The sequence below is a fragment of the Melanaphis sacchari genome, unplaced genomic scaffold, assembly GCF_002803265.2.
Source record: "Melanaphis sacchari strain LSU unplaced genomic scaffold, SCAv2.0 Contig32_pilon_pilon, whole genome shotgun sequence".
Classification (NCBI taxonomy): Eukaryota; Metazoa; Arthropoda; class Insecta; order Hemiptera; family Aphididae; genus Melanaphis; species Melanaphis sacchari.
The window spans coordinates 97,312-113,145 of record NW_020271199.1 but is presented as its reverse complement, the minus strand read 5'-3'; the positions used below and the strand labels follow the sequence as shown (position 1 = coordinate 113,145).

Sequence of the window (15,834 nt, the reverse complement as noted above, 5' to 3'; positions counted from 1 at the left end):
CGTTTTAGTCGCCCAAATAATCGGGTTAATCCACAGGATCATGTTTTTCATTCGGTTAAATACCTACGTAATAAGTATATTATTAAGTTAATATTATAATCAAGAGATATTTTGTTGATATATTTTAATTTTATGTCATAATTTTAGATAACCTTGGTTTTGTTTAACTATTTATAAAACATGAAAAATTTCCAGTCGTATTATATTTTCAAAAACTTATTCATATAATAATAAATGCGTTATCAACATGTAGTGTAAATATAAACGGTTTTAATAACATAATTTAAATAGTTTTTTTTTTTTTTGTATGCATTTCTACGTGTAAAATATTTAATTTTTACTCTTATTAGTCATTATTATGTCTTTATTGATGTAGGTAACTACACAAAAAATTAAATTATGAAATTTATTTATTAAACCTGAAATAAAATGTATTAAAATCGAATGAAAACAACCAAATTATAGCCAATGTATGTGTGAGTGTGGTGTGATTTAGCTGAATAATATTAGTTTTTTAATTTATTTCCTAATTTTATCAATACCTACCTTAATTTTAACTATTATATATTATGTAATGTCAATGAGCAAAATATAGATCAAACAACGCAAAAAAAAATGTTGATCACATCATTATAGTTTATTAATATTCATTGTTCTTGAAAATGAAGTTATAGCTTCAGAATTATCCATTGGCACGTCATTGGTCTATGGAGGCTGGAATAGACATACAAAACAAATTTCAACAGTTTGATGCAAGTGCAAGTATAAAGAAATAATAGCATTTACAATTTAATTAATAATTTAGCTAACATATTATATGCATATATTAATCTTATGAAATCAATTTTGATATTTTTTAAAATAATTTTAAAAAATATGCCCGTGAATGTTTAAAAATTTTATTGTATTGAATAACTTTTTTGAAAATGTTGAATTCTTATTAATTATTGTAAAAAACCATATTTAATTTATTTAAATATATTGTTTTGCCACGGAGATATTGAAATGATACTGGAATTTTGAAAAACACTCATTGTATCACTATGTGTATAGATATTGATATATATATAGCCATAAACACACTATAATAATATATATTATTAAATATTAAGTATATATCCATGAGTAGGTATAAAATAGCCAATAGCTATAAAAAATAATTAAGTAGTATAAGGAGAAAAATAATCAATTTATATGCTTAAATTTAATACGTTATATTCATCATAGTAAAAGTATATTTAAAAAATTTAAAACGCTTCATCTTAGTAATATATGCTGACAAAAATAAACCGCCTCCACTCAGAATCATTTTTTGTTCACAATTATTTATCATTGAATTAATATTTAAAACATCCATTACAGTAACTTATTCATTAACAAAGTACTTTCTACAGTGAACACTGAACACCTACTTTATAACAGAGTAGTTACCTTTTTTCCCATATTTTTATTTATTACATTTGTAAATTAATAGTGTATTATATCATTTGATAGATTTATCAAACTAAGTGTAAAACTATTTAATGACATTAATGTATAAATATTTTAGAACTTCGCAAAACAAACAGTATTTATAATATCCATAGATTGGACTGATTGGAGATTAGATTTTAAAGAGTTTTAATTTTTACCCTCGTATACATAAAAAAAAAGAATTAGCTTTGTAATATATTATACAAAATATTATTTATTCGTTTTACTTGAGTAAAAATTTAAAATGTTTGCTCTCTTCTATATAAGAAAACATTCAGCTAGGAAGTAGGAATCCATAAAATATTGTCGTGTAGACAATATGTATGTATGGAGGTAATAGATATGTTTATTATTTATTGTTTATTATTGGTATGGACCTACCCATGACAAAAGCTATTTTAAACTTCCAACTTTCTAATTTTATTAATCCGTTAAAATATTAAAAACATGACCCTTCAAACCGTCATACATATAGATACATAAAAAATATATATTTACTATGAAGGTGAAAAATTGGCCCGCTTAAATATAAGCACTTTTATTAAAACGAAAGAGTTGGTAGAAATCAAAAGAGGAAGAAAAGCGCGCTGAAATTTGAAAACAAAATTATATAATATAGCTGTATGCCTGTCTCGGTATCTATAGCCGTAATGCCCATATTACGAGATGAAGAGTTGCGCCAGTTTGACCGTGACCGTCGGGCAGTGTAGGAGCCGCAGTACGATCACGACGCAACTCTAGCCGCGTCGGAGGTTCCAAAATGGAAGCCAAACGCTACCTCCATATCTAACAAAATCGAAATTTGTTTGATACAATTGATAATAACATAAATTCTTAACAATATTTCACTCGCACACAACATAATGGCCTGGAAAATGTATTGTTTTTGTGTTTGATTTGCCGTTTGACACACGGAACGCCGTCTGCAGTTGCCGCCCGTCAGTTACATAACGTCCGCAATCGCGTCAAAACCGCTGTTTCACCGCAGCTACCGACGACGATTTTCGGTGAACACACGGCAGGCGCCGCATAGGGCAGTTGGGCCGTGCGCGTGACGTTCTTGTTGTAGCGGCCCCGCCGGCACACGACCGAAAAGCGACGCCGACTAGTTCGCCCGTCGCCGATTTTGCACTTTTGCGACGCACCGAAGTCCACTCATCACCTCCTCGTCGACGCTGGGCACGAGTGATATCGTTATGACCGCTACCACCACCACCCCGTATTCCAGGTAAGGTGCACAATAACGCCGTAAAAAATAAATGCTGTAGGTTTGCGTATTGCATCGAGTGTGTTGTGTCACTCGGCCCGTTTGTACCAAGTGTGTTGTTGTCATTATTGTAAAAAAACCACCGAGCAGTGTTTTGCTTATAAGGTACTGTCAACTAGTGACGGGAGATGTTGTTCGATTGATCGACGTACAGTCTTTTCAAATGTAGATTTTACACATTTCACCATTGCTGTCTGTTCGATACCTGTGCATTTCACCATATTTTCTGTCTGTTAATACCTGTTTAATCTCTTGTCGTTACATGAATGGGAGAGTAGTGATGTAGGAACTACCTATCTATTATCGATAACCACGGTTAGGTTAGGTTAGTGATCTACTATTGTAGTTTATTATCGGCATAAAGTTTCAATCAAAACACCTAAGCATCATTTAATTACATGTATTTAGTAAATCATATTGGTGACTGCTATGGTTAGAGTTTTATGCAACATGATCAGTGTTACATTCAGGGTCAACGATTGTAAGGAATAAAAGTTGTTTTCGTTAATATTGTAAATAAATCCATTTTTAGAATTAGTGATTCTCATTGATCAATTAGTAGTTGATAGGTACATTTTGACATTTTGTTGTTATTTTAACATTCTTTATATACTTAAAATAAGTATCTACTTTCTGTCGTGATTAAAGTATGTTAATGTTGAATTTTTAATAGGTCTATGACACAAAGCAAACATATTCAATATTGTATTAATCTTCTATTCCAATGTTATTATTCTTTTCACACTGAATAATTTCAATTTTATTTGTAACTTATCTTGTATAATATTTTATCTTATTTTATAGTACTTGTTTTTTTTTATTTAACAATATTTCTGAGTTTTCCTGCCTAAAAGGGTGTCACTTACTGAAATTTTAAGACATTCAATTTTTAATATTGAATAAAATTGTAAATACTTAATTTTACTTATATATACATAATATTAAAATATAATAGTAAAATAATAATTGAATAATATTTTCTATATAAAACATTACACCTGTGGCAGTCAAATGATTTAGTCATAGAAAAAGTTTTGGCTGAATTTTTGGCATTCACTATGATCATTAAAAACATTAGTAAATTAAGAAATATGTATACATTTATTAGGTAATCAATATATATTTATATCAAAATTCTATTTAATACTTCATTTAGGGTTATATTTTCAATCCCATGATGATAAGTATACAATTTATAAATATTAAAGTTTTAAATTAACATTTTAAATATGTTTTTGATTGAACTTTCAAAGAAATCAGAAAAGGCCTAAAAATGTTATGACTATACTTTATGATATGAATGTGTTATGTTATAAATTGTATTTAACTTGAGAACATTTTTCAATATTTATATAGTTGATGCCTACTTACATAATTTGACTTCACATTGTTCTAACAAACTAAGTATACCTACATTTAATATTTTAACCACATATTATTGATTGGCTTAGTATTTATTTTACAATTTAATTATATTAATATCATTATATTTTTAAAAAGTAATTTTATCTTTTTGATAGAGCCTGAATTTTAATGCTCTAAAAACTATATAAAAAAAAAAGTTGCTTTGTTAAGTAGTTAAAAATATGAACAATAAATTATGATCCTACAACAATGTATTAATTTATCTATTTAAACTATTTAACTAGTTACTAGATTATAAATGTCATAATACAAACAAGAAAAATAGTTTTGCGATAAATAGTAATATTTATTGTAATATAGGTACATAATATGTTTGTTATCAAATAATATATTATATTGATATTTATATGATATGATTGATATGTATTTGTAACATAAAAAAAGTAAATACTTATACAAAGATTAAAAAATAAATACTTAACTATTATATTCACTTAAAGATTTTTCAAAAGAAAATGGGATGAAATTTATTGGTTGAATGGTATAAGCAAACAATTATAATTTATGAAAAATCACAGGGCATGCCTGGATATACCCTGTATGCCTTGTGCGCATGCTTATTCTGCAAATAGGTGTAGATGTATTCATAAAAAGAAAATTGACAATTTTATAGTTAAAGAATATCTATACTCTATAAAAGCAAGTGTCATGAAAAATAAACTTTCTCAAGATAATATTTATTTATTTATTTTAATTTTATTGTATGCACTTAACTAATAATATTTTGAATTTTTTATGTACTTTACCTATAATATATGGGTATCAATATTATTAGTAATAAAGCAGTTAGTGCTGTACCAATTTAATAATTATAAATATAATACCGACTCTTAAGCAATAATTATAATTCATTTTTTATTCATTCATTTTAAATGTAAATTAATATATTTTATTTTAATTTGTTGTTTATAACTAATAAATATAAATATATAAAAAGTCAATTTCTTTTATTGATAATACATAATTATATATTTTTTATTAAATATTTAGGTATTTGCACTACAATTGCACTATATTTTTTCTTTAATAAATATTTATAAACAGCTTTTTTAATTCAATTTTCTTGATAAAATTTAAATTATTTTTAAAACCACTTATAAATGTTAGCAGTATACTGTATGTTAACAAAATTTATATAATTTACCTATACCTAAATATATTATTTATTTTTAGCCAATAATATATTATGGGTTTTAAATTACAGGCGTATCCTTTTTGATACCTAACCATAGATAAAGTCAATTACTGAAAGATAAATTTTAAAACCATTAATATTAATGCTCTATAAATGAAAAACAGTAAATAAATACAAAATAAAATAGGTACAGGAAAAAATATTTGAATAAAAATTGCTCAAATTATTTTATTATTTTTGTTACGATTTAAATAGTCTTATAATTCCCATGTTATTTTAAGCATTATACTTTCATGAAATTCTTTCAGAAAACTAATAAACAATGCTTACCTAAATTTTATGACAAAACCCTTACTATAACTTATTTTGGTTATATTGTATTTTAACAATTCTAAATGTTTTTTGATAAGTTGTTTTATGTTTACTAAATTATAGTTATTGATTTATTGTAATGAAATTTCAGTTCTAAAATCATAGTGTATAATTTTCATCATTTTTATTTGTAAGTTTGTATTAAAATGTGTTAATTTTAAATTTATGTCCTATGTTATTATTGTACTTAACACTATAATGTATTAAATATCTTCTTAGTTTTTTTTGGATTGGTAGTATTCATGCAATGATGGAATGAACCTTTGTTAGTTCAATTATGATAGCTTAATGATTGTCTACTTAGCTTCCTATATTTATTTTCTTTATCACTTGAATATTAAATTTAATTAAATATTGAATGTTTTCACTCATTCCCTCATATTTATTCTTTAAATATATTTGAAAGATTAATTGAAGACTCATGTTCATTGTTCATGCATTTTTTATGTTTATAATTTATTATTTTTACTATAAAAATAAATTATTAAATAATTAAATTTGTATATGCTAACTTTTTCTTTAATGTCTATGTACCTATTTTATCATTTTTTGATCCTTAAGATTAGGCCATTTATTTGGTAGTATTTTTTATTATTTATATAATATAAAATAAAGAATTGATAATATTAAAAATGTTGTAAAATTGAATTGCTATATTTAACATAATACTAAAAGTAAATAAAACAATAATGTGTTATTTATAATAGTATTACAAAACATTTATATATTATTATTCATTGAAAATATTTTTTATTTGTTTTTAGAATGTATAGTTATGGACAATATGGATCGTCTTCTAATAGATAAATGAGTGCTTTCCTTTTAAGATCATGTTAAGAAACATAAAATTAATGTTGTTGATTTCTTGAAAATGCCGATATCATTTAAATGGATTGGAAATTTATTACTGTGGGTAAGTCATAAATAAATTAGTTAAAAACTGTTTTAGTATAATAAGTATTTATATTAATTAATTTAAAATATGTTATAATTGTATTATCTTAGGAAAATTGGTGATGCCGAATTCCAAACTATGTTTTGTGTTGGTGTTATTGCTAATAACTACAACATTAAAATGCAGTTTAGCGATGTCAGTTATAGCTAAATACCCACAGAGTACACAGTCAGAATGTTTTTCAAACCATCTACTTCACATGGCTGTAGACAAGAGTTTAGGGGGTCGAGTTTACATTGGTGCAGTAAACAAATTGATACAACTAGAAGGAACCAATTTAACTGTGGAGACATGTACCAATACTGGTCCACTCTCAGATAGTCCACAATGTCCAGCAAGTGGCTGTCCAACCTCTCCACCCATTGAAACATCACTTACTGACAACTATAACAAAATTCTAATCATCGACTTGGAATCTCGAATGTTAATAGTATGCGGTTCTATTTTTCAAGGAGCTTGTAACAAGTATAAAATGTCAAATGTGTCATTACCAGCACAATTTATTCCTATGAGTATTGCTGCTAATACAGAACAAGCTTCTACATATGCTTTCATTGGACCAGAACATTATAATAATTGGGGATATTCAAATGTATTATATGTTGGAACCACTTTTACTAACAATGGAGATTATAGACATGCTGTACCAGCAATTTCAAGTCGTAGTCTTTACACTTTAAATTTAGCAGAAACCTCGTTTTTAAAACAATCTTCACTTAACATCAACGTTAATTATCGTGACCGTTTCCTTGTTAAATATATTTATGGATTCAATTCAAGTGATTATGCATATTTTGTTGTTGTTCAGAAACATTCACCATTACCAGGACAAGAAGAGTTAGGATATGTTACTAGATTAGCCAGAGTTTGTATTGATGATGCCAATTATGATAGTTATACTGAAGTTACATTACAATGTATGGTAAAAGAAACATCCAACTCTGATGATTTAGTGAATTATAAACTTGCTCAAGACCTAAAGCTAAGTAATGCTGGTGAAGACTTAGCAGCCAGTCTTGGTATTGATACTAATGACCAGGTCTTAGTTGGATCTTTTTCTCCAAGTCAAGGTATTACCAATGAACCAATGCCTAAATCAGCAATATGTGCATTTAGTATGCAATATATTGAATCTAAGTTTAATGAAAACATTCATATGTGTTTTAATGGTACAATCAAATATCGTAATATGCCATATGTTTCTGGACTAATATTACAAGGAAATTGTCCAACTGCAGGGGTGAGTATTTATGAAATAAAAATTAATTTAATTTAATATTAATTAATATTTTTATAATTTTTTTTTTTTTTTTTAGTCAACTGGAAATATTTTAAACTTTTGTGAAATTGGCTTAAAAATATCAGGAACAGAACCAATTACTACACAAGCTGCAATCAATTTTCCCGATCATCTTATTTCTTCAATAACATTAGCAACAACAGAAAGAAATACTATAATTTTTTTGGGAACTTCAACAGGAGTTCTTAAAAAAGTAAATTCAAATTTTTTTTTATTAATAAATTAATTAGCTAAGACGTAAGTATATTAAATTGTTTAACTATTATATTTTATGAATAAAAGGTATTGTTATCATCTGCAACACATGCTGTAAATTATGAAGAATTAGTCTTGGACAATGGAAATGCCATATTACCAGATACATCACTTACCACTAATGGAGAACATTTATATGTATTAACTCGAAGCAATGTAAGTTTTAATTTACATAATTTTAGTAAGTTAGATAAAAGTAAAATCGTTATTGTTTATTTTAAGGTATTGAAAGTGAGAGTAGAGCATTGTTACAGTTTTACTAATTGTTCTTCGTGTTTGGAAGCAAATGATCCTTACTGTGGTTGGTGTTCTCTTGAAAGAAGGTATAGTTGTTTTATTTTACAAATTTATGGTTTTAAAACATTGTTGAAGAAATGCATTAATAATGTTGATTAATTTGGTGAGAGATAAATAATTCAATTTTCAAAAAATTTAGATATTCATTTCTTATGTTATTACTTATTATTATATAAAAAAAAAAAAATCGACAAATTACAAGTACATAATACAATTATTGTGAATTTATTTTTAGGTGTTCTTTTTTTTCTTTTGAAAAAATAAATCAATTATAAATATTTCAAATGTCTCACGGAATTAATTGCACTGGTTCAATAAATTTATAATTATAATATACTATGATAAAATATACATAATTAATTAATATTTACTTATAATTTTATTATTAACTCTTAACAATATCTAAATTAATTATTTATATTTTATGAATTTAAATATTAGGTGTACTATTAGAAGTACTTGTCAAAAAGCAAGTCACAGTTCACCACGATGGTTATCACTTGGTACTGGTCAACAATGTATTGATTTTGAACAAATTAGTCCAGATCGGATTCCAATTCACCAAATGTCAAAGGTAATGGTTGTAGTTGTTGTTCTTAATAAAAAAAATTGTATCGTATTTAATAATTACACATTTAAATGATAATGAAAATATTATTATGCAAGATGGAATATATTATTTATTTATTCATTTTATTTCATATTATTTTTCAGTTACAACTTGCAATTAAAACACTACCAGAATTACCTGCTGGAGCAAAATATCGTTGTGTTTTTGGTAAAAGTGATCCATTAGATGCAGTTGTTACACAATTTGGATTACAGTGCTCAACTCCGCCAGTTCAATCACGTCCAAAAATTCCAAAAAACCAAGATCATATATATGTATCTTTGTCAGTGAGATCTTCTGAAACAAATAAGGACTTTGTAAGCAGAAATTTTGCTTACTATGATTGTTCAGCTCATACCAGATGTATGGAGTGTGTTAAATCTCAATGGGCTTGTAATTGGTGTGTCTATGAGAATAAATGCACAAATAATATATCTAGTTGTCAGCGTATTATTATTAGTGGTGAAAATGTAAGTTAAAATCTTCAACATTGTATATATTTATATTTAATTAATCATATTTTTTATTTTAGAATCCTACTCGTCTTAAAAGCCATGGTGCAATGTTTTGTCCACGGTTTGTGCAGCCAGCTCAAAAAATATTATTACCTAATGGTGTTCCTAAAGAAATAGTTTTACAAGTAGAAAATTTACCCAACCCTCAAGTTGGACATACAGGTTTTCAATGTATAATTAATATTGAAGGAGCTAAACTAATGGTTCCTGCAAGGGTAGAAGAAAAATTTATCGTCTGTGATAAGACTACTGTAAATTTAAATATTTTTTTGATTTAAGATACTATTTTGATAGAAAACATCTTAATCGTATATATTAATATTATTTTAGTATTCATATGAAACTAATTCTGGAGAATATGATGCTATGGTCAGTATGGTTTGGAATAGAAACCATCATGTTGATACGATAAATGTGACATTATATAAATGTGATATTCTTGGATCTCATAGAGAACATCCTGACTGTTCATTATGTGTTACACGAAATCGCAAATATCAATGTACTTGGTGTTTAAGTACTTGTGTGTATTCAGAAACCTGCTTAGAAACATCTAGCAATGAATGTCCAAAACCAAGAATAGATATGGTATTAAAAATTATAAGAGTTATTTTTAATATGAGTTATAATGTTGAATTATTTTTTTAGATAAAACCTCTAAGTGGACCAATTGAAGGCGGTACTTTGGTCACTATTGAAGGAAGTAATTTAGGTCTAAACCGAGAAGATGTTTGGGGGAAAATCCATATAGGTGGCATTTTGTGTCATTTAGTTGATTATGAAGTATCTGTAAAAATAGTTTGTAGAACTGGGCCATCAAATACTGAAAAGATTGCTTCTATTGTTGTTGGAAATAATGCTGGTCTGACTGAATCATCTGTACATTTCAATTATAAGGTATAATATTTATTAAACATAATATGTTTAAATTTATTCAATACTTATTTTATATATTTTACAGAGTGTTCAATTGGATAAAGTAACTCCTAGCATGGGACCTCAGAGTGGTGGTACACTTTTGGCCATTAGTGGACATAATTTAAACATAGGAAGCTCAGTAACTGCATACCTTGATAATTTCCCATGTACAGTCAATACAACTCATGCATCAAGCACAAGACTTACATGTGTGACTTCAGCAGCTAATAGACCACTGACTGTAAATTCAATGCATTTAATTATTGATGGTTCCAATAGAACATTAGCCAAACCTTTCACTTATCGAAGTGATCCAACCGTTGCTGAAATTAAACCATTAATTAGCTTTTTGTCTGGAGGTAGAATGATAACAGTTCATGGTACAAATTTTGATATTATCCAAAAGCCAGAAATGGTTATCTATGTTGATTCTGACTTCCTCCATCCCATCAATAAAACTGTAAGTTTATTTTTAATAATTATATCAATATGTAAAAGTGGTTATACTAAATAAAGTTAACATATTTTTTTTTTTCTTATACAGGAATGTGTAGTTCTTAATTCTGCTCAAATGGAATGTCCATCCCCTTCTGCTAACGGCCAATTCTTAAAAAGTATTAAGAGTTATCGAAAACGAAGAAGACACACTACAAATGGGAAATATTTAGATTCTTATTTGACTTTGAAAATTGGATTTATCATGGATAATGTTGCCGCTGTCAAAGACTTAGAAAAACATTTGAAAGTCTTACAGTCACAAATTGTGTATGTGCAAGATCCAAAATATTTCCAATTCTCAAATACTATTAAGTCATATAAAGGCGATACATTAGTTATAGAGGTTAGTAAACATATTACAGAAGCAATATTATGCATATAACAGTATAAAAATATGTAAATTTACTTTTTTTAAATTCTTTTTTCCTGAATATTTCAACATCTTTACTAAACCATTTTCATACAATTAAATGAACTGTCAGCTATTTTTTTTCTTATGTTTATTTTATAAAATTTGAATCAATCCTATTTGATATATAAGTTTATTAATAATTTGTTATAATTATCAACTAGGGTGAAAACTTAAATTTGGCTTGTGATGAATCTGATGTTAATGTAACTATTGGAATGGAGGTATGCAACGTCACTTCATTGGCTAATACTCAACTAGTTTGTATTCCCCCTCAATATCAACCACAATCTATTGATGATTTTGGTTCACCTACCAAAACAGGATTACCTTTGGTTGTGGTGAGTTTAATTTTGAATTTTTTTCAATACAATAATAGTCAAGGCTTAGAATTTTTATGCGTTAGGTAACTTATTATTTACAATTAATTTATAGGAGTCATATTGACATGCATATAAAATCAAAAATATTTAACTTAATATGTTATGTCAAATTTTAAATGATTATGCATACATATACAATAATTATATCTTAGCTCTGATTGTAATCCTTGAAAACTTATTATAATTTTATATGCACTAATTTAACATTATATCAATCAGTGTAGTTTCAATTATTTATTAAACTAAGACACATAGTAATTCATTTTCATGATTTATGTATTTAGGTTCGTGTTGGTAAAAAACTAAGATTCAATGTGGGATACTTACAATATGATGTGCTATCAACATATTCATTTTCGCCAGAGGCAATTGCTGGTGCTGTTACAAGTGCCTTGTGTATAATCATAATTTTTTTCATCATATTATTTTTATACCGAAGAAAATCCACACAAGCTGAAAGAGAATACAAACGTATTCAAATTCAAATGGATACATTAGAAAGCAATGTTCGCTCCGAGTGTAAACAAGGTTCTATCACATTTCTTTATTTTGTTTTAACTCTACTTTAAAAAATATAACTATTAACTTTTTATTTGGAAGTATAGTTTTATATCTATTAATTGATTTTTATTAATTCCTACAATTTAAATGGTTTTTTTTCATAAAAAAAAAATTTATTCTTTTACAATTATTATGTTTCCTGAATTTTAGCTTTTGCTGAATTGCAAACTGATATGACTGACTTAACTGCAGATTTAGAATCTTCTGGTATACCTACATTAGATCACAATGAATATATTTTAAAAGTATTTTTCCCTGGTGTTCGAGATCATCCTATTTTGAACGAATCAAAAGTGAGTAATATAAAACGTTTAACTCTAAAAAAAAAATTGTTCTATTATTTATTAATCAATGTTTTATAATTTATAATCATAGGTTGTTATTGCCGGATCAACAACAAATTATGATGCTGCTATGATGCAATTTGAGCAGCTTATAAACAATAAACATTTTGTATTATCGTTCATTGATACTCTTGAATCTCAAAAAACTTTTAGCATTCGTGACAAGTCAGTATTAATAATTTAGCTGATTTTAACCATACATATTTATATTTTACTTAACTTTGAATTTCAATTTTCAGAGTCAATGTTGCTTCATTGCTTATGGTTGTTTTAATGAATAAAATGGAATATGCAACTGACGTATTGAGAAGTTTGTTACTTAGACTAATTGATAAATCAGTTATGTCTAAACATCCACATTTAATGCTTCGAAGAACTGAATCTGTTGTTGAAAAAATGTTAACTAATTGGATGGCACTCAACATGTATAAGTATCTTAAAGATTATGCAGGGTCATCATTATTTTTACTTTATAAAGCCATTAAACATCAAGTCGAAAAAGGCCCAGTTGATGCCTTGACATATGATGCCAGATATAGTTTATCCGAAGACCGTTTACTTCGAGAACAAATAGACCATCGAGTTGTAGTGAGTATAATTAAGAAAAAAATAAATTGTTTAATCATTTTAATAATGTTAAATAAACTACTCTCGTTTATATTTCAGAATTTATATGTTATGCAAGATGAATTAGATGATAAAGTGCAATGTAAAGTCTTAGACTGTGATACAATTAGTCAAGTTAAATCTAAAATTCTTGATGCTGTTTATAAAAATACAGCTTTCTCCCTTAGACCATCTGTTTATGATGTTGATTTAGGTAAGAATAATTAAAATTTAACATGTTAATTTATGAATGTATAATAATATAATTTATTATTCATAAAGAATGGCGTCATGGACGAGGAGGTCATCTTACACTTCAAGATTATGATGTTACTACCAAAAATATATGTGGATGGAAAAAGTTAAATACCCTTGCACACTATGGTGTAAAAGAATCTGCTGTAATGACCCTTATTCCACGCCAACATGATACATACAATAAATCTTGTATGCAATCGTGCCATAATTGTAATTACTTAGAAATAGTCAGATTGTAATTTCAAAATTCATTTAAATAATTATTTAAAATGTTTAGGTACTTCTGGATACTATTCTGGTCCTATTATATCAACAACTAATGGAGGTATTGAGACCAGTTCTAGTTCCACTGGCACTGTGTATCACTTAATTAGATCTACTGATACACAGCAACAATATCATACAAATAAAATGCCAGAAAGAACCCATAAGGCGATTCCGGAGATATTTTTAACTAGATTATTGTCTACAAAAGGAACGATTCAGAAATTTGTTGATGATTTTTTCTCAACAATTTTAGCAGCTAATGAAACTCTCCCACCAGCTGTAAAATGGTTATTTGATTTGTTTGATGATGCTGCTAAAAAATACAACATAATTGATCCAGAAGTTGTTCATTCTTGGAAGTCAAATAGGTAATAATAACTTAATTATTTAATAATTTTTGAAACCATTTGTAATTTTTACTTAAAAATAATGTTAGTATTTTCAATTTTATTTTAATTTTTTTGATTGTCTTACTAAACTAGTTAAATATTTAATTTACAGTCTTCCATTGAGGTTTTGGGTGAATTTCATTAAAAACCCAGATTTCATATTTGATATTGACAAAACTCCTACGGTTGACTCTTGTTTATCAGTTATTGCTCAAACATTTATGGATTCATGTTCAACTTCTGATCATCGATTAGGCAAAGATTCACCATCAAACAAACTTCTTTTTGCAAAAGATATACCTCAGTATAGAGAGACTGTATTAAGGTAATAATCATTTTTAATACCATAATGTGACATATATTATTATGTAACAAACATTTTTAAAAATAAATGTTTATAGTATAATTGTATATTATTAGTTAAATGATATAACATTTATTACTTAAAAATAAGTAGCACTAATACATTTAAAATTAAAATTAAATATTATTTATTTATTTATTTATTTGTTATTCAGATTCTACAGTGACATTCAAAAATTACCTCAAATAACTGATCAAGAATTAAGCACAACTATGCAGCAGTTATCTGTTTCTCATTTCGGTCAATTCCACATAGTTTCTGCTTTGAAAGAACTATATATTTATGCTTCTAAATATAATGATGCAGTAAGTTAAAACAAAAAATAAAAATATATATTGGATTGTAAAGTGAATTATGTATAATAATTACTATTTATTTTAATTTAATGAAAAAGTTTAATCAAACTGTATAAACTATAACTGTTTACTACTAATTTATTAATTTATTTTCTAGATTTTAGATTCATTAGAATTGGATCCATATTGTCAAAAGATTAATCTCAGTCATAAGTTAAATAAGGTGGCTGGGACACTTGAAGGTGATGAAGCGGCCATATGCTGACAGTAGACTGATTATATACTTGCGACTCTATCCTGTGATAATGATGTTTTAATGTGTACAGATTACGTAGAAATTATATTGACTTTTTTAATAATATTTATATACATTATACATATATATATATATATAGATAGATGTAATGTTTTTAATATTACTTGCTATTTTAGGCAAACCTGAGTTTATGATTGACCACCAAAATCTATACGACTTAATACTTGTTAGGTTGTTATATTAATTTAGTAGTTATTTCATTGTTGAGCTGATCAAAACAATTTTATTTCACTATAACACTAAAGACAGGCCTTGACTTATGTACATTTTTCAATTTTTATAACGAAAAACTAAATAAAACAACTTATTTTTATTAATATTCCCTTATTTTTTAAGTACTAATTTTTAGATACACATCTACAAGAAATATATTAATTTTATTATTTTTATCATAAATATTTTTTCAATATTTCTAATAAATACTTTTTTTTAAATATAATAGTTCAATTAATTTAATTTTTCTCGTCTAAAATGTTTTACTATTAATTATCTCCATAAATTTTTTTCATTCATTTTGATTTATTTAATTTAAAATAAATTGTAAATAAGGGAAGTACAAATTGGTAAACATAATGTTGTTAACATAACTCCTACTAATTATTATTATTATTTTTTAATTAT

At 26.4% G+C, this 15,834-nt stretch overlaps 1 protein-coding gene across 3 annotated transcripts; it reads left to right on the top strand.

Annotated features, from left to right (window-relative positions):
• The first annotated feature begins 2,262 nt into the window (after positions 1-2,262).
• LOC112596512 (plexin-B) lies at positions 2,263-15,564 on the top strand. 3 transcript variants are annotated; one of them, XM_025342229.1, is made up of 24 exons: positions 2,264-2,701; positions 6,437-6,585; positions 6,678-7,867; positions 7,944-8,120; positions 8,210-8,338; positions 8,405-8,505; positions 8,921-9,053; positions 9,194-9,559; positions 9,622-9,855; positions 9,935-10,192; positions 10,253-10,501; positions 10,566-10,982; positions 11,067-11,363; positions 11,594-11,770; positions 12,097-12,340; positions 12,524-12,666; positions 12,749-12,882; positions 12,957-13,305; positions 13,384-13,537; positions 13,606-13,770; positions 13,859-14,216; positions 14,350-14,562; positions 14,756-14,906; positions 15,055-15,564. In XM_025342229.1, exons 2-24 carry the CDS (start codon positions 6,561-6,563, stop codon positions 15,160-15,162), a joined length of 5,772 nt encoding a protein of 1,923 aa, XP_025198014.1. In that variant the 5' UTR covers positions 2,264-2,701; positions 6,437-6,560; the 3' UTR covers positions 15,163-15,564. The 3 variants fall into 3 exon arrangements, with proteins under 3 accessions (XP_025198010.1, XP_025198014.1, XP_025198011.1); XM_025342226.1 differs by having other exon boundaries at positions 2,265-2,701; positions 13,606-13,791; positions 15,055-15,162; XM_025342225.1 differs by having other exon boundaries at positions 2,263-2,701; positions 12,957-13,537; positions 13,606-13,791.
• Positions 15,565-15,834: the final 270 nt, after the last annotated feature.